The sequence below is a fragment of the Branchiostoma lanceolatum genome, chromosome 1 (genome assembly GCF_035083965.1).
Source record: "Branchiostoma lanceolatum isolate klBraLanc5 chromosome 1, klBraLanc5.hap2, whole genome shotgun sequence".
Taxonomy (NCBI): domain Eukaryota; kingdom Metazoa; phylum Chordata; class Leptocardii; order Amphioxiformes; family Branchiostomatidae; genus Branchiostoma; species Branchiostoma lanceolatum.
Genome location: NC_089722.1, coordinates 30,058,354 through 30,081,143, shown reverse-complemented (window position 1 = coordinate 30,081,143; position 22,790 = coordinate 30,058,354). Strand labels below are relative to the sequence as shown.

General features: G+C 40.6%; 1 protein-coding gene across 7 annotated transcripts in view; it reads right to left on the bottom strand.

Annotated features, from left to right (window-relative positions):
- Positions 1 to 22,790, bottom strand: part of LOC136447981 (GATOR1 complex protein DEPDC5-like) — a 34,832-nt gene that overhangs the window by 9,076 nt on the left and 2,966 nt on the right. For 2 of the 7 annotated variants that reach the window (XM_066447143.1, XM_066447163.1), the window contains exons 6-33: positions 22,746 to 22,769; positions 20,949 to 20,998; positions 20,711 to 20,780; positions 20,310 to 20,388; positions 19,762 to 19,820; positions 19,551 to 19,620; positions 18,860 to 18,932; positions 16,940 to 17,043; positions 16,714 to 16,788; positions 15,836 to 16,032; positions 15,576 to 15,643; positions 13,947 to 14,019; positions 13,418 to 13,454; positions 13,125 to 13,248; positions 12,648 to 12,792; positions 12,215 to 12,268; positions 10,140 to 10,239; positions 9,411 to 9,602; positions 8,801 to 8,952; positions 7,970 to 8,105; positions 5,988 to 6,092; positions 4,221 to 4,368; positions 3,671 to 3,749; positions 3,328 to 3,447; positions 2,121 to 2,687; positions 1,281 to 1,378; positions 757 to 931; positions 154 to 357 (exon numbers count right to left, since the gene is read on the bottom strand). In XM_066447143.1, coding sequence (XP_066303240.1) covers positions 154 to 357; positions 757 to 931; positions 1,281 to 1,378; positions 2,121 to 2,687; positions 3,328 to 3,447; positions 3,671 to 3,749; positions 4,221 to 4,368; positions 5,988 to 6,092; positions 7,970 to 8,105; positions 8,801 to 8,952; positions 9,411 to 9,602; positions 10,140 to 10,239; positions 12,215 to 12,268; positions 12,648 to 12,792; positions 13,125 to 13,248; positions 13,418 to 13,454; positions 13,947 to 14,019; positions 15,576 to 15,643; positions 15,836 to 16,032; positions 16,714 to 16,788; positions 16,940 to 17,043; positions 18,860 to 18,932; positions 19,551 to 19,620; positions 19,762 to 19,820; positions 20,310 to 20,388; positions 20,711 to 20,780; positions 20,949 to 20,998; positions 22,746 to 22,769 — 3,378 coding nt within the window. Of the gene's footprint in view, positions 1 to 153; positions 358 to 756; positions 932 to 1,280; positions 1,379 to 2,120; positions 2,688 to 3,327; positions 3,448 to 3,670; positions 3,750 to 4,220; positions 4,369 to 5,987; positions 6,093 to 7,969; positions 8,106 to 8,795; positions 8,953 to 9,410; positions 9,603 to 10,139; positions 10,240 to 12,214; positions 12,269 to 12,647; positions 12,793 to 13,124; positions 13,249 to 13,417; positions 13,455 to 13,946; positions 14,020 to 15,575; positions 15,644 to 15,835; positions 16,033 to 16,713; positions 16,789 to 16,939; positions 17,044 to 18,859; positions 18,933 to 19,550; positions 19,621 to 19,761; positions 19,821 to 20,309; positions 20,389 to 20,710; positions 20,781 to 20,948; positions 20,999 to 22,745; positions 22,770 to 22,790 lie in introns of all 7 variants that reach the window. The other 5 variants (XM_066447153.1, XM_066447164.1, XM_066447162.1 and 2 more) reach the window with 5 other exon arrangements.

Here is a 22,790-nt window from a genome sequence, read left to right as displayed (position 1 = left end):
TGGTTCTAGAAAGCGTAAAACGTTTGACAAATGATCAGCAATAACTTCTTTGTACAACAATCAGAAAAGCAATGTACACACACACACACACACACACTGTTACAGTAGTTGCTCTATCCTGCAACAGGAAGTGATTTAATCGTCCCACAATACCTTTTGTTTCCTGTTGCTGGCTGGCCTGCGTATCCTGTTGACGATCTCCATGAAGCGGAGGAACCCGTCCATCATCTGCTGCTGCTCCTCCGCTGTCCGGTCGGGGTAGATGTCAAAGGTCGTGTCCTGGCTCTCCGACAGCTGCTTGGTGCTCGCAGACATGGCTGGCAGGAGGAGGAATCTCGTCCGCCAGAACTTCAAGGACTGTCGGGAATATGAAGGGAACTTAGTATGTTGTCTTTCTTCATATAGGTAAAGGGTAAAGGTATAGTCCCATAGCCTTTTTGAGACCGTAGGAGCAGTGGGTTATCTAGGGAACGGTATTGGAAGGTGGAGCCCATCCCTCTTCTTCCACCACCGAAGTCAACCGAAGTCAGGTACCCATTTGTACACCAGGTTGGAGTGAAGAAAGTCATGTTAACAACAGTTAAGTGCCTTTCCCAAGGACACAACGGGCGGCATGTCAGAGGGGAAGGGCTAGCATTCCTCCCTGTAAAAATATACCCTGCTACTGAAACAGCAAGGAAACTTGCTGCCCTATATACCACTAGGCACTACAAGGGTCTAAACGAACAAACAAATAACTCTTGCATGTCTACTTACATCCATGAGGTCGAAGTCATCTCCCCCTGAGCTGCAGATGTAGTTGTCCAGGTAGTTCCAGTTGTAGTTCTCCAGGTTGTCATGCTGAAACTCTGTCCTGGCCGGGTCGTACACCTGCTGGTAAACTGGCCACAACCGGAACCGGTACCCCCACGGGTTGGTGTGCGAAGGATGTCTGGGTGGGAACAACAGGGCAGCCTTTTGTGACACCCTAGCCTGGAATCAATCCTATTCTAATTTTTTCTATTCTAATTTCTAGTTCTAGTTTGCTCCTCTGATCACTTCCCAACAGAATAATCTGGCCCCATCCCCATTTAACTGTTTGGTCCTTACACCCTGCATTATCATGGGAATGTAATATTTCTCAAAAGCAGTCAAGCTTCCGAATGCCTGTTTGAACACTTTCACTATGCTGTTACAAGGATCGTGTGATTTGTAGCCAATCCAAAATCTTGCCTATATTATAGGCGAATGTTCAAATGGCAATCTTTCTCTATGTAGCTACTGTGTGACATTTATCGTACCTGGGTTTGTACTTGGTGACGTGGATGATACAAGACTGTCGACTGCGGCTTGCCACCACCTTGTGGAAGTTCCTCCCCATACTTAACCAGTACTCATCCTGAGGGACAGAAGTAATAACAGCGCAGTGAGATGGAAAGTTGGGCCTCCAGGCAAAATCACAACTTCCTTTGTCCAACAGACCACAGAAGATTGTGAACACAAACATGTGACATCAACTCATAATTCTCCAGAGTCCAGAGTACCCGTAAAATGCCACATTGAAGAAGAAAAAAACATTATCGAGACCGTCTTCAACACCTGGATATCTCTTAGTAGATCTCTTTTCACCATTTTCTTTCTTAAAGCAGACAATAGGACTTCTGTTCAAGTTTGTAGGACTACCAAGTCCTTACACCATTCCCTTCACAAAAGAAATACAGTCATGTACACAACACAACATGTTCTCAACATAGTGTGAATGGAACAGGGTTAGTAGATTTCAGAATTAGCAAGAATGCGATGAATACAAAACTGAACGGGTGGAATTGGAGAAGAAACAATACCTAGATGTCATGAGAGGTCAGCATTGAGCTTTGGTGTTCTTTAGATGCTTTAATTACAATATGTGATACAGATTATTCAAATTTGTCTCTAAAAAATTTACCAATAATGCCTGTTGAATTGAATGTATAAAAAATGTTGATGCAAATGTTTCTGGAAATGATGCTTGAAATGACTAATTATTATACTAATGATGAAGATCGATTCTTTTCTTATATTATAGGCTTCTCAGCAAACTGCTTGTCACAGCTCAAAAACATCTGACACTCTCATCACTTCTAGCAGGGTAGACCGGGTACCTCCTCTCTATTTCTCTTCTGTGAGATCCACATGCGGGACAGGGTGGGGCTGCCGCCCAGCACCCCGGACATGGACAAGTGGGATAGCGTAGAGGGGGACCTATCGCGGGACAGGCGGCCCAGACTGGTTGTGGGGGAGTCGGGGGATTTCTGGGACAGCTGGGCGCGGGAGGTCTGCGTTTTAAGTTCAGGGGTCACGACGATGGTGGAGGGAGCAGCAGGGGTTGAGAAACGTCGACTCTTCTTGGGCGATGGGGTGAGGAAGGTTGCCAGGGACAGCCGACGGGAGGTGTGCGTGGTAGTTGGGGACATGGCTGTGGAGGATAAGGGGGAGGTAAAGACGGGCTGGTCGGGGCTCCCAGGGGGGGTGGTTGGCAGGGGAGGGTGCGAGCCTCGCAGGGGGGACGGTACAAGAGGGGTGCTGGTTTTGGGTGGCTTTACTATGCCACCCTGATGAGGGGGGCTCTTGATAGGTGTGAGCTGTGTCCGGACATTAGGGGCTCCCGGCGGTACCAGGTGGTAGGGGTCACTCCGGTCGGGGGAGGGGTGAAGACCAGTAGGGGAGGGCTGTAAGACAGGGGGAGGCACACAAACAACAGACATGCATAAACAGAAATTAATGAGAAAGACCTGAAGTATCAGGTATTTGAGTACGGGGGATTATAGGGTTGGAAGGATAAAAACTTGACTAGTGTACTTGTGTAGATTTCGGGACAAATGTATATCTTTGACAAATTCAAAAATAATTGTACTTCTCTTTGATAATCCTTGGCCAGTTTCTTCTTTGTAAAGATTAGTGTAGAAAAGGAAATGGAATAAAACTGCACACACCCTTCCCATTCCTATCTATTTGAAAATTGCCATCCATTCTTCAGTTCATATGAAACCTGTACCCTTGCTCTTTTGGTAAAAAGAAATTCCTAAATACACCTGTCGTATACTGAAATAAAATGGCCATAAGTGACAAAAATGGGATTGGGATTCCATCATTGACAAGATATTCAGTCAGTATCACAAGGATTACTACACATACAAGTACTCATCTTACAGCCATCATAATTTTCTCGCCTACCATTGAAGTTTACATTAGGAGTATCATAGCCAACCAGGTCATGCCTTTCAAAGCCTCCTAGATTTGCTGTAAGAAACAACAATGGCAAGAGAAATAGTTCCCTCAGAAGGCCCCATAGGTTATACAAAGTAGTACCTGGTCTTCACTCCTGTGCTTCCTGCGTGATATACTGAATCGGGGGCTGCTGCTGAGGGTTGTGTGGCCTTGTGGCACTGACAGGGGAGAGTCCTTCGGCAAAACTATCAGTTGGAATCCCTGCAGAAAAAAGGTATTATTATTCATAATTATTAACCTTTAGCACATTGAAGTAATTGTTTGGTATCCCATTCTGATAATGTTCTAATTTGAACATGTTGATGATATCTTTAACAAATTTTGTATGACTACAGATTGAACATTATCATACATGTTAAGTTGATACTGGTTTGTCCAATTTTTCTCCAAGAAGAATTATTATTAGACATTTTGTAATAATTACCTGCATGAGTCTCTGTGATATCAGCTCTGTGAAGACCTGCTGTGTGTTGAGGGTCTGCCTTGTGCGATTTCCTTGCTCCCTGTTTGAAACACAAACCTTTGAGGCTTAGACCATCTCATGATACTCAAGGTTAACTTCATTTATTGTACATGCTTACTGTACAATAACTCTTAAAGCCACATGTTCAGTACATGAATTTTCCTTTCTCAGATATTCTTTTAAGATATTGAAGCAATGGTGACCAAAACAAATCAAGAAACTACGATAGTATAATTATATGCAACCCTCTCTCGACTCCAACACAAATTTGTTCTTCACCCATGAAATCTATTGAGCAATCTGTCAAATCTTTTGTTGCTCTACAGTCACAGCCTCTAGTGGAAAGGGGTGTTAATTAGCTTGCCTTAATCGCTCCTAGCAGCCGGCCCGACAGTTACCGCCCCAGAGGGAGGGGATCATTGACCCAAGTCAGTGAGAGATTGTGTAAACACAAGCCAGGGTGTTAATGTATGTGACATGCAAAGTTTTTTTTTCAATCAGCTCGACCTACATATTTTCCATCTCCATGCTGTCTTCAAAGTCGGCCAGCAGGTCGTAGTTGGACTCCAGATAGTCGTACTCCAGACTGTGCTTCTCAGGGAAGTAGTCGGTGGTGATGGGCAGACAGGCAGGCGTGGTCAGGGACTTCCAGTCGACACCTGCAGGAGGAAATGTTTGCAAAACACAACATCCTTGCAGATAATACAGGTACAAAGTGTGGATTGATGCTTCCAAAACACAGCTGCAATTCATGCCTGTACATTGCGTGGATGCCAATAGTAGTGGACAACCTCAAGCCAACCGTACACACTCACAACACATCTTCAGAAAAGACGCTGTAGCCGTATGGTTCTCATTTAGAACTTTATTCCAGCCCACGATTGGCTGAATAAGAGTTCTAAATGAGAACCATGCGGCTCCAGATGTCTTACTGGGGGATGACTGCGGTGCGAAAGATGTCGGTTAGCTAGAGGAATGAGTCCACTCTACTATATGGTGCCACTAGCTTAAGCTTTAGTCTTAATGGTTGCTTTTTGCCAAAAGGGGATTGGACTAAAGCTAACATGTCTAACAAAATCATGTCATCATTGATATTTCTATTGAAAGTAACTAAATATGGATCATTATTTTTGTGTGTTAAAAGTCAGCAGTAGTGTTAGGTATTTCTTTTCTGGCATGTCCATTTGTTTCATCATTATAATAATTTTTCACTCTTCCTTGGCTTCATTGCAAATACATTGCAGGGCTCGAAATACTGGGTGCATAATTATGCACCTTGAAATTTGTGCACCCAAAATTGGAGTTGTGCACCTAATGTTTGACTGTGGGTACGGTGATGCACATAGATGTATGTTGTGCACCCCAATTTTTTGTGTACCTATATTTTTAGTTAGCCTAGGTGCACCAGAAATTAGTTTTCGAGCCCTGCATTGCTTAGTAGCATTAGTTATTACATACACAGTGCATATCATTGTACATGTACTAATCTTTCCAAGATACCAATATCTCTGCGATGATCCAAACAGATTACATATTTTTCTGCTGAATCGAGGCTAGATCAACGTCAGGATCGAAAGGGTCCAAAATAAGAAAAAGGGAAGAGACAGAGCAGGAGAAGGAAGAGAATATTAACTAAAAGCAAGCCTGTTAATCTACCCATGCCCCACACAAGCCTGCCATCTATCCCAAACACCCATGCAACAAACTTCTGTCTGACTCTCCCAGCAACTAGGAGTGATCTACTGTTCAACCCTTTGAAATAATTCGCAGGTTTGTCGTCAGATCCTGTGAAGTTTGAGCAAGGGTGTTTATTAATGCCAGGGCCACACCAATTTAATTTCCTGGTTAACAGATTTCTTTTTTTAATTTCAGCAAAAAAAATCATGAAAACAGAAGGCTGGGGTGAAAACTTGCACCTGACCCTGTTCACTCCCTGATACTGTGTGCACCAAAGTACAAATTTTCCTCTGAGATTATGTTTTCCTGTTGATTTTCCAATCTAGTATTTTTTTTAAATTCTGTTAACCAAGAAATTAAAATGGTGTGGCCTAGGGTCACATTTTCAAACTGGTATCTAGCCGGGCAGTTTTCGGGAAAGATGAATGATATAAAAGACAACAAAACATGTTTTACAAAATAATCATGAGCTTAAATTGTGTATATTTCTTGATATACACTTTATTTTTATTCTTCGCACCTACAAACTGGGCCCCAGTTTCAAAATATGACTGTAGCATATAAGAGAGGCTGCCCCTTTCTTCTATTTATTCTAGACTACCTGTCTGTAGGTCAGGGGTCCACTCCTGATCCCCAGTCATCCCCCACAGCCATGACAGGTTACTCCCACTCCTCCTATAGCCTGTTACTCCACCGACACCCCTCCCTAGTCAACAGATACAGATGGTAGCTTCAGCTCAGCAGAAATGCCTCTATAGCCCGTCACACATACTGTACATGCTAAGCTTACCATGGCCTCCTGACCTTCTCTATACCATAGTTAGGAGTCAAGCCCCTGTCACACATAGCCAACCATGGCCTTCCAACCCTCTTCAGACCATGGTTAGGAGTAAGTGGTGAGAAAAGCTATCTAAGGTTGGGAGTTGGTTGGTGAGGTTGCCTATTAATCCTGAAAAATTGTCTGCTCTATCTGACTGTGACTTTACAAAAATCAAAGATGGGAAAATCATCTTCTGCTTGGATGTGTTCTCAGGGGCAAACTAGAGGGATGGATTCTAGGCTACTCCCAACCCTGCGCCGACCTTGGTTGGGTAATGGTCAGGAGGAAAGTGGGAGGGTCCTGGATGTGTGACAGGGGCTTAAGTTAGAGTTCTACCCACCCTGCTGTATTGCTGCAGCTTAGATGCCATGTGCAGTGGTTGCATTAGTTCTTACTATCATTTGCTTGCAACATTAGTGATGAAAATGAGCTTATTCATGCTCCTTGCATGATTGAATTTTCATAGAATCACATTGCAAAGTTGATTTTGAAGTCAAAATCACACGACCCCGATTCCCACAAATTTTAAAAGCCCTCTTTGTGTGGGATGACATAATCATGATTAATGTAATAACAAGGATGATGATGGTGATGACGTCATAGATTCAATGTAATAACAGACTTAAGTTGTGTAATTGCCACACCCCAACCTCTGACTGGCCTTTTCCCTTTGATTAGCACGCCAACCAAATTGGTTTGCCAGGTATATAGTGTATACTGTAAATGCATTTAAGTTCCTGGTGGTTCAATTTTCGCGGTTTTCACAATGACCTCTTCCCCACAAACTTAAAACCATCATAAAAATACTGATTTTGTCTTCTACCCACCTTGTTTGAACCGCGAAGTAAAAACCATGGCAGACACTTCATTTTCTCTATATCATGAAATTAAATCCCTGCAAAGTTAAATGCATTTACAGCATACAATGTATCATCCCATACAATCAAAAGCAGCTAGCTGTTGATCCTTACTAGGCTATCTCTTACCATAATACATATACATTACTGATTGGTAAGTTCATGCACGAATACAATGTAGTATCTCTGCTGAGCTGAAACTACTGAAGAGAGTAGTGAGTTCAGACACCCTCCAGTCCATTATGTATTTAGTAGTGTTGTTAATGGGAGAAAAAAGCACCAAGGAAGAGTTTAGTAAGTAGAAATCAAGGAAAAAACAAATACGTAATCACCTTGGTTAACGACATGGCAAAAAAATGCCCATAATTTAGAGTAGTTTATAATCATGTCTTTTAGAACTGGGGTTGTTGGAAAGATAGTTGAAAGGTTTGCACACTAAAAAAGCTTCTCACAACAACCAGAAATAACACAACTCTACACAACATTAGGGCTCAAACGACAGTTGGTGGTTAATATTCAAACCGTTAGATATATTTCTTACCTTGCCCTGAAACAAAGCCATTAGGATAAACTATGAAATTATAACATTAAATAAAAGACAGATGCATTTCTAAAACGAAAATTCAACACTGATTCATTTAAAATGACAACAATGTACAAATTCAAAGAAACTTAGATCTAATATACTACTCATCATGGTTAACTTATGTGTCCACAATTTATGATTTATGAAGAAAAAAAAGTTTTTTTGTGGTCACTATTTTCCCCATTGACACAAGCATTGAGAATCCTGTCTATAGTGACCACCTGTCCACATAGACCAGATTTTATCAGTCCCCCTAGTGGTCCTCTTGGGCAGTTGTAACTGAACATGTTTTTGATAATGTGAGTGTCTGTGTTTGTCACCTGACATCTCGTAGGTGTTGATGACACTGGACACGCTGCCGGCTGAGTCCACCCTGCGCAGCCCCCCGCCCTGGTCACTCCCCAAACTGGACAGGCTCGCAGACTTGTGCAGATTCTCAACTGTCTCCTCACTAAGGTAATATCACAACATGTCGGTAAGGAAAAAAAGGTAGTCTCATAGCCTTGTGAGTCTGTAGGGGTAGTGGGTTATTATCCACTGTGTCTAGGGCATAGTATTAGAAGGCGGAGCCAATCCTTCTCTTTCCATCGCCTTTTATCTCCCAAACCGAAATCGGGAACCATTTTTATACCGGAGTGGAGTGAGGAAAGTTGTGTTAAGTGCCTTTCCTAAGGACACACTACATCTAGCCAGGGATGTCAGGATATAGAACTCGGGACCCATCAATCTCTCAATTATTTGATGCCACAGTCATGTCAGCAAATACACATAGAAAAAAATACTTAACTCCAGGTCAGCTACCAATGATATCAAACAAACTGCTATAAAATACTTGCAGATTATGGTTATAAGGAAAGTATTTTGCGGTAAATGAATTGGTAGCATAATATACTCAACACGTACATGTAATCAATAGAGTACACTAGGTCTATTACATTTCATCAGATTACAGTTATGATATAATATAGAAGAAAAACGTCTAAGTCTTTACCTTAGCTTTTAAAGTTACATTGTTTTTAAGTTCTATGCCTATGCCCATTGTTTTGATAATCTTTGTTTTCATATTTTGTACATTTCTCATTTTATCCATGGATAATTTTAGAATGAATGTCTCTGCACAAACTTGTAACATGGAACATCCCATACCTCAGCAAGCCTGCCTGCTTTCTAGCCTCCACAGCCGCCATGTTGGCATCTAACATGCCCTTGGAGGGCGGAGAGGTCGCATCCATGGCAACGGCCAGTTCCTCGGGAACAGGGGACTTCTTGTGATGGTGATGTTGCATGGCCTCCCCTGTGGGTCCTGGTAGTAGTGAATAGCAAAGATTTGTAAATGATAAGAATTTGTTTCAATGCTTGGAGAAAAGCCTTTAAGTTAGATTTTTTTAAACAGTTACTGTTAGTCTTTCTGGAATACCAGGCTGCTTTCAACTTCTATTTTTCACATTTCAATTACTCAATAATCTTTAGTTTGCTTTATATTACTCTTAGTATTAATGACTTTTCTTTTAACCTTCTCCCTGCCGCCTAACCCCATTTATCTATTTATTTATTTCATCTCAAGACAGCTGGGTTGCAACTTCAACTGATAAAAGTTGATTTCCAAGAAGGCCTAGCATATACAGGGCAAGACATGTTATATTCAGTCAGGTGGAGACAAAAGTGAATGGCAAGTACTAGACCAAATAAAATTCTATATGTCAAAACAAAATACAAACGGTTACCTTAGCAGACTGAAGGTTATAGATAATCCACTCTTACCCAGTGGGAATGTGTGCGTCCACCTCCTGCGATTGGACGTTAGTCTCACCAGCAGCCGCGAGGGCGCAAACGGATTAATGAGCGCTCTCTTCCGCGTGGGAACCTTGGGGAATGCGCTGGCCGGAAAGAGCTTTGAGCGATCCGTCGGGGAAGCGCTGCCTACCACGAACCGCTTGGTTTCCTCTTCATGGTCTGTAGCAGAACGGAAAAACAGTATATCAAATTCACTGATCATCATCATCATCTGTACCCCCAAATAACCCCATCGGGGGCAAAGTAGTAGTAAATGAGCCCCCAAACAACTGGAAAGGCAATCAAAACATGTCTAATTTGGACATCCTCTTGGATGGAATGTTAAGTGGAGGTGTTGTGTTTGAGGAGAGACACACATCGAGTCTGTTAATGACCCCACCACACTTATTGGAAAGAGTAGGGGTCCAAGCCAGTGTGAGTGGATCAAACCTATCAGTGTGGTGTGGCCTGTACTTACTGCACTAGTTAACAAACAAAACAAACAAACAAACAAACAATTTCACTGATGAGGACCAAAAGAACTCAAAAGTCAAATCAAAATTTTCCAGACAACCCCTTTCTTTCATATTAGTGTTTTTTTGTGTGCAAAGTTTTTCTGTCATTGAAATACGGTACTTTTGACTCCACTCCAGAGGAGTAACAAAAAAATGCTTTAACTTCGTAAATAGAAATAAGCGGAGGGAGATATGGTCTGACCTGTGACCTGGAAGTTGTGTAAGGATCCCAGTGAGCTAGCCTGCATACTGTCCTTACGGGGGACACTGGGAGGGATCTTGATAGCAAGGCTGGACTGCATCTGGAGACACAACAAAAGACGTTAACGGTGCACACCCCAGTTCTTCCGCGACCGGGGTCCACGGAAGTGCCCGACAAAAAAGTGACGAAAGGGTTTCGAGGGGCTGGGTTTGAGTTTAGATTTCTCATAATGTGCTTCGAACTGATATTAGATACTAGCATGGCTGAAAAGCGTATGAATTGGTGTGTTTTGGGTGAAAATTTCGTTTCGATCTGAGCCTTGCTTCCGGATATCCATCCGCGTTGATGGTGAAATGTCCCTTGGCCCGGGATTGACCTTTGTTGCGTTCTGTGGGTCATGCTGACATGCCTCGCGCCGTGGATGATTAAAGAAATCTAAGTACTAGAATTTTCTTTATAATTGGCTCGACTGTACGCTAGGTTTTGCTCTTTCTGACAACATCAGTCGTTTCTACCCAGAAATTTTTTTCTACGAGTTTTATCCTACACAAAAGTGCCAAAATTTGACCATCATTTTTGACGTGAAAATTATGTTTTTGTCTCCTGATTTACCAAAATCAGAGAGGTAGAAGAAACAGAACTCAGCTGGTCCTGTAGCGGAAGGGATATGCTTTCATCCCATACACAGTTGATTTACTTCGGAATACTTCCCTGGAAGAGACAGTACCTAGACTGGAGGGTGCGCAGCCTCCAATTGAAACCCCAAATAAACTGGGGTGTGCTCCCTTAACTTTGTGTTGAATCTTTCTGAGACAGATCTAGACATGTACAATGTACATGTGCCACTCCGTACACCTATTGCTACATGTAATACTGTAAATTCATCTAATTTTGCAGAAGGGGGAAAGAGGCCACAGTCTGGCCTTTGTACATTGGATATTTTGATGCAGGAATACATAATCAAATACTTGAACGTTGATGGGTCATTTGTCCAGGTGACAAATGTCAACTCCCTCTGACACAAACACGTAAACGTACAACTTGGTAGAGTACATTCCTTTAAGTTTCCGGGGACTTCATTTTGCAGTAGGGGGAAAAGAGGACATTCTATAACACCCTGTGCACATTGTATAAACCAAGGTAAAAATATACAAATACTTGAACGTATATGGATCATCTGTCCATGCATTTTCGTCAAAGGTATCAGAAATCAAAACTTACAAACATTAACGTAAACATTTTAATAAAACCCACCTTTATCGTTTATGTCTTACATGTACAAAGCAAAATAGGGTGAAAGCCACCATGTGCTAACCCCTAGATAGCCATGCAAATGGTTTCCCAGCAGTGGTGCAAGGAGAGAGGAGTTGATGGAATTAAAGTTTTGACATAATGTAACTTTATGGAGAATGTGACCAAACAATTCCTGTTTCATCACCTTTAAGCTTGAGTGCTTAATAAATAAAAATGTGGAAACAATAATCTCTTCAAATCTGAAGAAGCATTGTATCCCAGCAGACAAAAAAAATCAGCAAGAAGTAATTTGCTGTGTCCATGCACTGGTTATATTTAGAGACACAATTACACCAGACCTTTTATGCCTTTTCACAGTAGCCTAAAATCCTTCCTATAATTCTAGCTCCAGTTTTCTCAAACAGTCTCTTCAGCGCAGACTAGTCTGGCCCCCATCTTCATCTAAATATTTGGTCCTTACTTCCTGTATTATTCTGGAATCAAATAATTCTCAGAAGCAGTGTAACAGGGATCAAACTTCAGAATACCTATTCTCATCCTGATACCATGCCGTTACGAGGACTGTGTTACTCTGCACCAGTCAGAACCCTTGCCTTTATTTTCGGTGAATATTCAAATGCCAATTGTTTCTCTACAAATGGATGCCAGACTATTTCTGACTAGAAACAATCGAAAGAGCAAGCCGGAGCTAGAATAGAATGGATACCAGGCAACTTCTCCACAAGGCTCCTAAATGCTATACCAAGCAAGGATTCTGGCGACAGGGCAGAGAAGGTTCTGTTCTGCGCTTGCAGAGATCGACTCTGAGCCGACGATGTTACCTTCAACAGTTTGATTCTGAGACGGAGGTCCTCTGACATATGTCGCTGCCTTTCCTACGGTTATGAGTATGTTAATCAAAGTGCCATGGATAAACTCAATACGACGGCACCAAAACATAGTGTAAAGCATGCAATGTACATACTACCCATATTCGATCTAATCATGCATCTTAAGTACTGATCTTTTGTTGGATGTAGAAAATTATTGGTTAAGCCTATGGGTATTTTATTTCATGCTTTTGCATAAAAAACTGGCATGCAGACCTGTTTCATAATTTGCAATCACACTATCAACTAAGTTCAAATTTTAGAAAATCATATCAAAGTTATTATCAAAAAGATAATAAGATATGCCTTCATGATTTTCACTATCCCTGTCTTTGCATGCAGAACAAAGTGGTATCACTGGGCTGGTTGAGTGTAAAAACATCACCTGTCGAACACTGGAGCTGACGGTGAGGTTGCGATGGTCGTCGGAAGCATGGCGACTGCGCCCCCGTAGTTGAGCATGAGCCTTGGCCTCGAGCATGTCGTCCGATGAGTGGCGCATCAAGCCCTTCCCATAAGTCCTCGGGAAACTGTCAAAATAAACCAATTCAAGTCTGAGGGTGATAATTCTCTATAAAACAATTAAGGGTTAATGACCAAAACAAATGACATAAGGCCTATAACAACCAAATAAACCACAAGAGCGAAGCGTAACCAATAGAAATGGAGGCTTATGATTGGTCCACACAGCCTGGCTACTGGGTATATGATACTAAAACTTAAAAAATAATGAACCCTTTCACAGGTCTTAAGGACAGTTTACCTGTTCTAACTAGCACCACCTGGCACTAAATATACATTGTACCTACACACTAATAAATTAAAGTTAGCTTGACAAAAATTAGACACATCTTCTCCCCACCTTGTTCCAAGGCTCCTTGCAGGGTTCTTGAAGACCTGGGCGTCGTACTCATCATAGTCTACCATGGTGCTTAGAGCATCTTCAGTGCTGCTGGAGGTGGTGGGATTTCTCATTTGGTATAGACCTATGGAATGAAAAACCTGATATTAGTTAAACTTGTATTGGTTCATGTAACAATATCAGAAATTGAAAGGATTTGCAGTACTTAGTAGAGAGCTGAAACATTTCGATAATTAAAATTGTACTTTTTTTTTAGAAAGCACAATTTCAAGAGTTACAAGATTGTGTGTTACCGTTGAGCTCTCCATCCTTGCAACCCTTCCAGTCAGGCTGTGGAGCAACAATTTTTACATGAAGTTTTTATGGTATGCAGACTGTAAACATTTGCACACTAACTTGATACAGCGTTAAACAAGCACAGTAATTGTACAGTCAATCTTGTCTAAATTGTCTACTGAAGGCTCCTTTTTTCAGGACAATGGACAGAAAAACCAAACACTTTTTGTTCCTTAATATCCCTGTGATTGTTCATACATTTTGTATGTAAATACTTTGCGTTTGGGAATGCATCTCATTATGTATAAGCAGCAACACCTGTGCTGCATTGCTATGTGAACAGTCAGAATTGCCTTGAAGAAGGTGACAGATGGTGACCGAAACGTCGGTGGAATAAATCTCTTGGTTGTGTAAAAAGAGTCTTTTTTATTCAATAATAGGTCTTGCTTAACCTTCTCCCTGCTGCCTAATGATAAATTTCATGCCAGCAGGGAGAAGGTTAATATGCAGAGTTGTAATACAATCTAGATAATCAGTTCCTGTTACCTTGGTTTCTGCCATCTTGATTCTCGGCACAAAGCCCATCGATCCACTCTCTGTGCTCTTGGGGGCGTAGAAGCTGCAGTTAAGTCATACAAACGCACCCTCAACATTCAACACATCAAACAAGCATTCTCAAATCACTGTACCATCACCACTTACCCAACTGTACTGCTGTCACACCTTCCTCAGGCTGAAAACAAAAACCTGTCTGGTTACGGGAAGAGAAGTTGCTGTTGATACACTACAAAAAGTTAGCACACAATTCGTTAACAGCACATTAGAGATTTCTGAGAAGATACATCTAAACACCTGTTACCCTTTTGCAACCTTCTGCAACTTGAAGTTGAACTTGAAGTTTGTGTTCATTGCCACAGGGAGGCCAAAGTTTGACCTGTAACTTTAAAAATCCCAAAGAACTGTCAAGATAGGGTCTAGGATTTTTGCCGTATACAAAATCGAGGAAAAAAAGGAAGACAAAACGGGACAAACCATACAAAATGCAGTACAGATAATTCCAGAGGGTCTTGGGACATGCAGGAGGTCAAAGGTGGAACAAAGGTCAGAGTTCAAGATCAGAAGGTAAGAAAGGTCTCTACACTTACGGAAACCTGCTACAGTAACCAGTAAAGCAGCACAGAGGCACAAACAAAGACATTCTAGATTAGTAAAGGGGCCTTAGCGAATGAAGTCAGGAGACTACTGTGTGTCCCAAGTTTAGAGTGGTTAAAGAGTGGAGGAACATGTGGGCAGCCAAGCAGGAAGCTTAAGGGAAAAATAGCTTATGGGAGAGCAACAAAAGTGATGAACAGAACACAGTAAAGAGAAAAGAGGAAAGTTGAACAGAAAAGGGATGGCTACTGACTGACATGAGGCATGATTTTACGAGACTTACATGTTCATCTATCTGCTTTACAAGGGGATAAGTTATGTTTTAGAAAATTAAACACTTTCTGCAATGGCATCCTCCGTGAGAGCAAACCTCTTTTCTTTCAAGAAGCTGCAACTTGCAAGAATTTGAGCACTTTAAGCATCCATGAGTAAAACTTTTAAAATTCAAAAGGTAACCAAGCCTACATTTTGATGTATTACTAATGACATAGGAAATACAGTGTTAAGCAGCAAGTTGGATGGTGCCACATAAGCACAAATAAGAATCAGCAAACAGAAACAGCAATTCCATGAATTTTCCCCCAAAGACCCTCAAAGGCCATGATTTTTATCTACTTCTTACAGTAGTAGTGACAGTAGTAACAGAATCATAAACTATCGTTACAGTAGTGCATGGCAGTGGAGTATAAGACATTATGGGTAGAATATTACAATTCCCAAAGTAAAGCATATGCTTATTGCAATCCTTAAGTTCCCATATTACATCCGCAGTATACAATGATACAGCAAAAAGGAACCAGTCTGACAATGTATTATGTGTATCTGGCCTTCCAGTTCTTTAAACTTGCTTGTTTGTTACTCTCCGATTTGGGTCTATGCCTATTTGATAGCCCTTTGGCTCAACTCTTAAGCCCCCCTAGAGTTCCATTTAGTAATACTTGCAGTAAACAAGTGATATCTATCATCAGGTGATTCCACTATTCCTTGACTATTCTAAACATGCCGGGGGTGTGCTGTACTCACCTGTGGTTGATCCAATGAGGGATGTTGTAGTCGTCTCCAAGATAGTTCTCAGCTGACTTGTTGTGGAACTGTGAATATATGGAAAAAAGATAAGAAATTAATTCATTTCTTAGATTCGTGGACGGAAAATATTACACAAAAGTCTATCTAACATAATTTGGTAAATACTTAGTCATAATATCACTAAACAACACTCAAGTTTGCTAGCATATGCCACATTAGCAAAATTCTGAAGTACTACTCTTAAAGCTCCCCCTAACCTTAAAGAGAGGTACTGCATGTAAAGGCTGCTCTGCTAGGCACACCAGGTCGCTGCCAATCCCGTTGTCAATCATCCGTTGCTTGGTGATGTTGGTCAGTTCCCGATCCACCTCAAAAACGCCCGCGCCCGGCGTGATCAATACCGTGATTTGTCCTGTACGGTCGAAGTTCCTGGCGATGAAATGTTTCTCAAACACTGTGGAAAAGAAACAAGAGTGGTGCTGACAAAAAACACTGATTTTCAGATTCACGCTCTTAATGTGCTATTCCTCTTTGTTGGTGCAGATTGATAATGCTAGGTTATAAAAGTAAATTGGACTATGATTCAATATACAATATTTATATGCAATCAATTATTTTTTTGTTAGCATTTTGCTATTATTATCATTATCTGATTTGTTGTCATATTGCTATCACTTACTACTATAATCATGCTATAAATTGTTAGATTTATGTTATTTTTTTGTTAAGGTAGAGGGGGATGACCTTTTCTTCCCCTATCACGTATATTTTTTGTTCTGTTCTATTATGTACTAGAAACTGATTTTAATATGTGCAAATAAATAAAATCAAAAATCAAATCAAGTCAATTTTATTATAAGCAGCTATGATGATTCATTCTCCTATGCAGAGCCTCTGCTGCAGCCTATACAGTATTCATACCTCGGAGAGGCTCTGCTAAACCGCTTTTGTGGGCATGCTGTCAGCCAATGAGAGAATCACCTAAATGTTTTCTTTAGGTAAAGCTGATTCTCTGATTGGCTGACAGCTGGCTAGGGGACTGGGGTGTACAGTCCCTCCACAAAGTACAGTGAAACCTGACAAGGTTCTGCATAGGAGAATGTTATGATTTAGAATGTCAGATACATGTACATACCATTTAAAGACATGTTTATGGCCTCTAGGAAGTTTCCCTGGGCTGCAGTGGAGTTGTGGCCGACTGGACAGCCCTCTGTAAGGAACATAACATCAGTCAATGTTTAACATTTCGAGATAAAACTTGCTAAAGAAAGGAAACACTAATGTGTAAACTGGAGACCAAAATTCTACGTTGACACCCTGAAAGCACTATATAAGACCCAATACTCCAAACCTGTACTCACCATCCTTACAGTATCTGGTTTTCTTTGGGTACTGGATAAAGTGTCGTTTGAGGGAGACTAACATTGGACTCCAGTCCTCCATCCTCTCTGCCTGAGCCACCACCCTGCAGTTTCAGATTCAACATTGGACCATTAGGCCACACCAATTTCTTGGTTAACAGAATTCAAAATGCTAGATTGGAAAATCAACAGGAAAACAGAATGTTTGTACTTTGGTGCATACAATTTCAGGGGGTGAACAGGGTCAGTTGCAAGTTTTCACCCCAGCCTTCTGTTTTCATGATTTTTTTTTGCGTTTCGGCGCATGCGCGCCGGAACGCATTGTCCTGGCTTTTACCTTGCAGGCAGGAACCAGGGAAGCTTGGTTCAACACTGTGTCGCACACAATAAGACCTTATATGGCAATACGTTCCCAAATCCTTGTATAGCCGTTGCCTTATATGGCAAGAGAGCACGAAAAGGCAGGCAGGCTAGATTTGCATGTGACACAGGAGGGCGACCGCATGTAACTGCTACAACTGTTCGGAAATATCATTGCATTGTGGTTTCGGACTTTGATATCCTGAAAAATGACCATATTACATCTATTCCACAAGATTGCAGAAGAAAAAAAATGATTTCGTCAAGAAAACGACCAAAAATCGGCATAAATGATACCATATAGTGAGGTTATAGCATTACGTCCAGAGTGACTAGTTACGTACCGCAGCTTGGCCGATCTGGCAACGCGAAGCACTTCGGACCCAGTAGATCCGGGTTCGTGTCCGTGCATGGATTTTTTTTTTCTTTTTAGATATTGAATATCAAAAATATATATTGATATTATATTAATCTATCAATATCATATTTATGAATATCATTTTTTTTCATTAATAAATAAAGAAATATTTTATATTTGTTATTTTTAAATATTCATTTAATATATACAAGGCCTTTGTCTTATGAACAGGACTTCATAGATTCCAAACCCGGCATTCGAATTTTTCTGTTCATTGAAATGGAAAATACCGTGCAGCGGCTCCTATGCGCGGTAAGATGATTCTTGCAAAACACTCGCCACTAAACTTCTATCCCCGATGTAAACAGAGGCTCTTGATGTTGTTTGCAAAACAGCGATTCTTTGTTACAGTAGCAAATGCTCCATTGTTCAGTATCGACTTCATTCAGACAACACAGACGTGGAAAGTGGCGCCCCTCGGCACAAAACTATGGGAATTTTCATGAATTTTAGCAAAATTACCCAGGAAAATAAGGAAGAAATGTTGTAAATGCGGAAACCAGAATAATACGGATGAGGTAGCTGTTGATTTGTTTGACATTTGGTAGTCATTTTAGATAGAACCTTAGCTGTTATGAACTTCTATTTCACTTAATTACCATAGTGCTGATGATTCAATGGTGCTTTTTCAAATTTTATGTTTTATTGCGTGCCATGTACATAATTACATTGATAGCTTTTATAATGAGCCTATTATACATTTTACAAATAAGTACAAGTTGTAGGCCAAGACCAGCTTTTTCAAAAGCACTTAAGTTAAGTGACGTAACTTCAAAATTGCTTTCCCCAATCTGCCTTTCTCTATTAAAACAGTACTCATTTCCCAAAATGACAATTTTTCTTATAGACTGAACAGCCCTTGAGTGACTTCCTCTGGCAGATTTTACTTCAAGTAAAGGGAAAAGACAATTCACACTCATAAACGTAGCCGAAACGCCAGCTTTTTTTAAAAGCTCTTGTTTACTAACATGTAAAAAAATCTGTCAACCAAGAAATCAAATTGGTGTGGCCTTACAGCAGAAGAACTATAAAAGGATGGCATCCAGGTATTAAGTGGATGGATGCCAAAAACTCAAATGGACTAGCAAAAGGGGTACAACAAATAGTGGTGTAGTATGGAAGCTTAGAAATCCTATAATTACCTGTAGAAGTCTTCACATATCCTCCCCTTGTAGTCAACTTGAAGACACTTCCTCATAGACTGTGGGAAGTCATCTGTCAGGGCATAAGATCTCAGTCAGTGAATGTCAATATTCTATAATCTCATTTCAATCTTTTATTAACCCAGAGTTTCAGCCCAGTAAATGTTGTCAGGGTTTCCATTTGACCCCAGACAGCCAACCCGTAACCTGCAAAACAGCTCGGCACTACTATGATTATAACTTCCAGGTTTTGAGCGCTACATGCGTGCATCGCTGTATTTTCGGGGAATACCCTAGCCCAGATGAAACAGGCATACAGGCATGTTTTTGTATCACGGATATATCCGGCAATGGCAGCTTAAGATGAACATACATGAAATGCTTTTTCTACTTTCGAAAATAATTTCATCAGGTTGGTAGAACATGGGATATCTGGAGTTTCTATCAGGCAGTTGGACAACAGACGCATCAGTTAAGGATTAAGGAGGCAGTATGGATCAGGAAGTCATCACCAGTGATGAACCAAGACGAGGGGGGATAAAAGCTCAGCCACGTTTGGGATTGCGTTCTCGCCGCAAAAGCGCCACCTACTTATAGCGGCGAGAAGCAATACTCCAGTCAGAAGCTCTGAAGAAGGTGTCTGACAGACACCGGAACGTCAGCTTTTTTTACTGTTTGACAATGAACTTACCTACAGAATCTGCATCATAGAATGTTCTTGAGAAGACCACAATGGTGACTTCATGATTACTGTTGTTTTCCTGCAGGGATAAGAAAATATAAGAACCAACATATGTTACTATTTGGGATTGACAAACTTCTGTACTGGATAAATTTCCTGATTCAGAAAAACAAAATAAAACTTTGAGAAGTTAGGGATTAACAAGACTTGGGGTTTTTACCTTCCATCTGGTGAAGAGCTCCTTCAGGAACATACAGGCCTTCTCCCAGTACAGGTCACCTTTGTGAGAAAGTAGATGGTAAAAAAATCAGAAGGATGACAGCATTTCCAGAGTTCAGAGTTCTAATACTGTCAAGCAATTTGGCATAGCCATTAGCTTGTTTTATGATTTTGAGTTGTTACTGTTTTGAGTTATTTTGAGTTACATGTATTTGTATGACTTATCACTCCTTTGTTTGATGATAACTACATATCCTTTATATCATATCATCGTGAATGTATATTATATTGTAACTTTATATTAAAGTATTTTCCTTTTGTACCCTGATTTGTTATGATTTCATAAACAGCTCCCTTGTAAATCTGAAGATTCATTATAAAATTTCCAGACATGAAGGTTGTTTAGGACAAAGGGAAAATGGCAGAACACATTCGACACCATATTAACTTTGGTCTTAATCAGAATGTTTTATATAGAAAAGTATCAGATGGTCAGATTATGATAATGACCACCACTGTGAGACTAAACTTTTACCCTCCAGCCCTCACCATGTATGTCAAACTCCCACATCTCCCTACTCAGCTGGATAAACAGATACACCATGGAGGTCGATGACCTGAACACTATCTGCAAGGGAATATACATTCTAGCTTAGTCTTGTATCACATATGCCATCAAACACTGTATGTCTACGCTACAAGGTGTAGAAAAAGTTTGATACTTATCAAAAGTTTGATATTTGATATAGTGACATTTATAAAATAAGAAACTTTATACATTTATCACTATCGTTCCAAACCAGGATACGAAGATTCAACAAAAGTGTTTGTAAGATAAAAGACATTGTGTTCAATATTTCATACAACAATTGCTGTAAATGCACATTCAAGAATGTCTATAAGAAATATTGTGTAGCATTATAATTATATTACTTTCAGATAAGGCTTACCTTTGTATCTTCTGTGATGACCCCACTCCCCACCTTTTCACTTCTCATCCAACATTCACCAATCTGTGCTCTGGAAGGTTAAAGGAAGAAAGGTTTGACCAAAACAGTAAGCAATACACTGCCTTTGTGGGGAATCAAATTAGCAAGTCATTTTCATGAAAAAAACAGTGCTATTCAAAAATGACAGTCCTGTAATTATAAAAAAAAGGAAAGAGTCCTGTCCAAAAGATACACTTACCTGATACCTGCAAATTCCACCTTCTTGGTGATATATGCACAAGTGCTCACCTGTATGTGAACACAGGAAGCTACAGGTGAGACAAGGGCTGGGCTTACACCTGCGTTTCCAAGCACAGTCGGAGCACACTCAGCCAAAGTCTGACTCAAGAGCTTTGAATCATGCCCAACTTGCACCTCAGAGTGCACAAAATTATACAACAGAAAAATTATGGCATAACGAGTAAGAAACAAATTTCCAAATTCGCGCCAAGCGCCTTCACTGATTTTCATACGACCCCTGACCTGAGCATTCCATAACAATGAAACACTTGTCAAGAAAACGCGACTTGGGTTAGAGGCTACTCGAGTCAAGGACGGGAAAAGGTTACTTGAGTACCCTAAATTTCTGTTCACATAGTCCTGAGTTGACTTCGTTAAGTCAGACTTCGGCTGAGTGTACTTCCAGTGTGCTTGGGAAATGCATGTGTAAACCCTGGTAAGCCATAGAGCTATTTGGCTTCAGACAAGTGATTGACAGCTGTCAAGGAGAAATTTAATTGAAACATTGAAACATACAAATCATATGGCTGATGCTTTGGGAGCAACCTTGACAAGTGATTTAGGAGAACCATCAAATGAAATTGTGTGGATATGGTGGCTGTATCCGGGTCCCCAGAAAGTCCGAAATGGATCAAAATGGAACAAAATGGAACAAAATGGAGCGAAATGGAACAAAAATCGCAAAAAATGACCACTATGGTCAAGTTTGACTATATATTGTTTTAGTTTGTTCCATTTTGTTCCATTTCGTTCCATTTCGCACTTTCTGGGGACCCTGTATCCAAACAAAAGTGGACAACTGTTAATCAAATGGTCTGAAGATGTTACAACATGGACAAGCTATACTCAAGCAAACATTCCAAAACTGTGTTCTGTCTTCTTTTTAACGAAGCTTCCTTGAAACAAAACAAACCGCGACATTGTTATCACAACCATTATGATGAAACGAATCATTCTACGTCATAGAATGATTCATTTTATCGTGATGGTAGAATCTAGGTAAAAAACTTGTATCTGGTCTCAAAGAAAACTCAATATTTACAATCTAAAACAAGTCTTTGTATCTGTGTATAGAGGTACAATTTGTTTCTGGTTCTTTTGTGTTCATAGTTATATGAATACGCAGTCAGTGGATCGGTGCAAAGTACAGGTAAGTGGAAAGATGGTGTCACAGTGAGTCACTGCAAAGGTCAAACTTGCAGGAGTGACAGAAGTAGAGTTCAGAGGTGGTAGAACTAGTCATTTATCAGACATGTACGGGGGGGGGGGTTCTATTGGACCTGTGTCAGGTATTTTTAACTGAATTTTCTTTGAACCAGATGAATCTAACACAGCAGTGCAATAGAAGACATTCAGCCATGTTACCACACACAACTGTACAAGGTTACCTAATGGTGCATCTTTAACATGTGAACAGACTTACACATGGCTACATCCCTAGGGGCTAACTTAAGGGGGTCTCAGAGTCCTTGGTATCATGTAATTGCTTTTCATTTAGATGGATGAAACTACTCTTGCCATAAGCTAGGTTAATTCTGATGTCATCAATATGAAATATCTTGAATTGAAAAGACTTTTCCATTCAGAATTTTCATCATATCTATTTCATTCAATTTTCAGCATAAAAAATAGATGGAAGCCTTCAAGAGGTTCAGTGAACAAAGTCAGATCTCTGAGTGTCATACGAAGAACTTTTGAGACCACCCAAGGCTCTAGATGTGTCAAACCACAGGGAAAAGGGAAGTGGGAAACATGCCTCAGTTGACTTCGGCTCATTGACCTAGGAACAAAGTGTAATCTG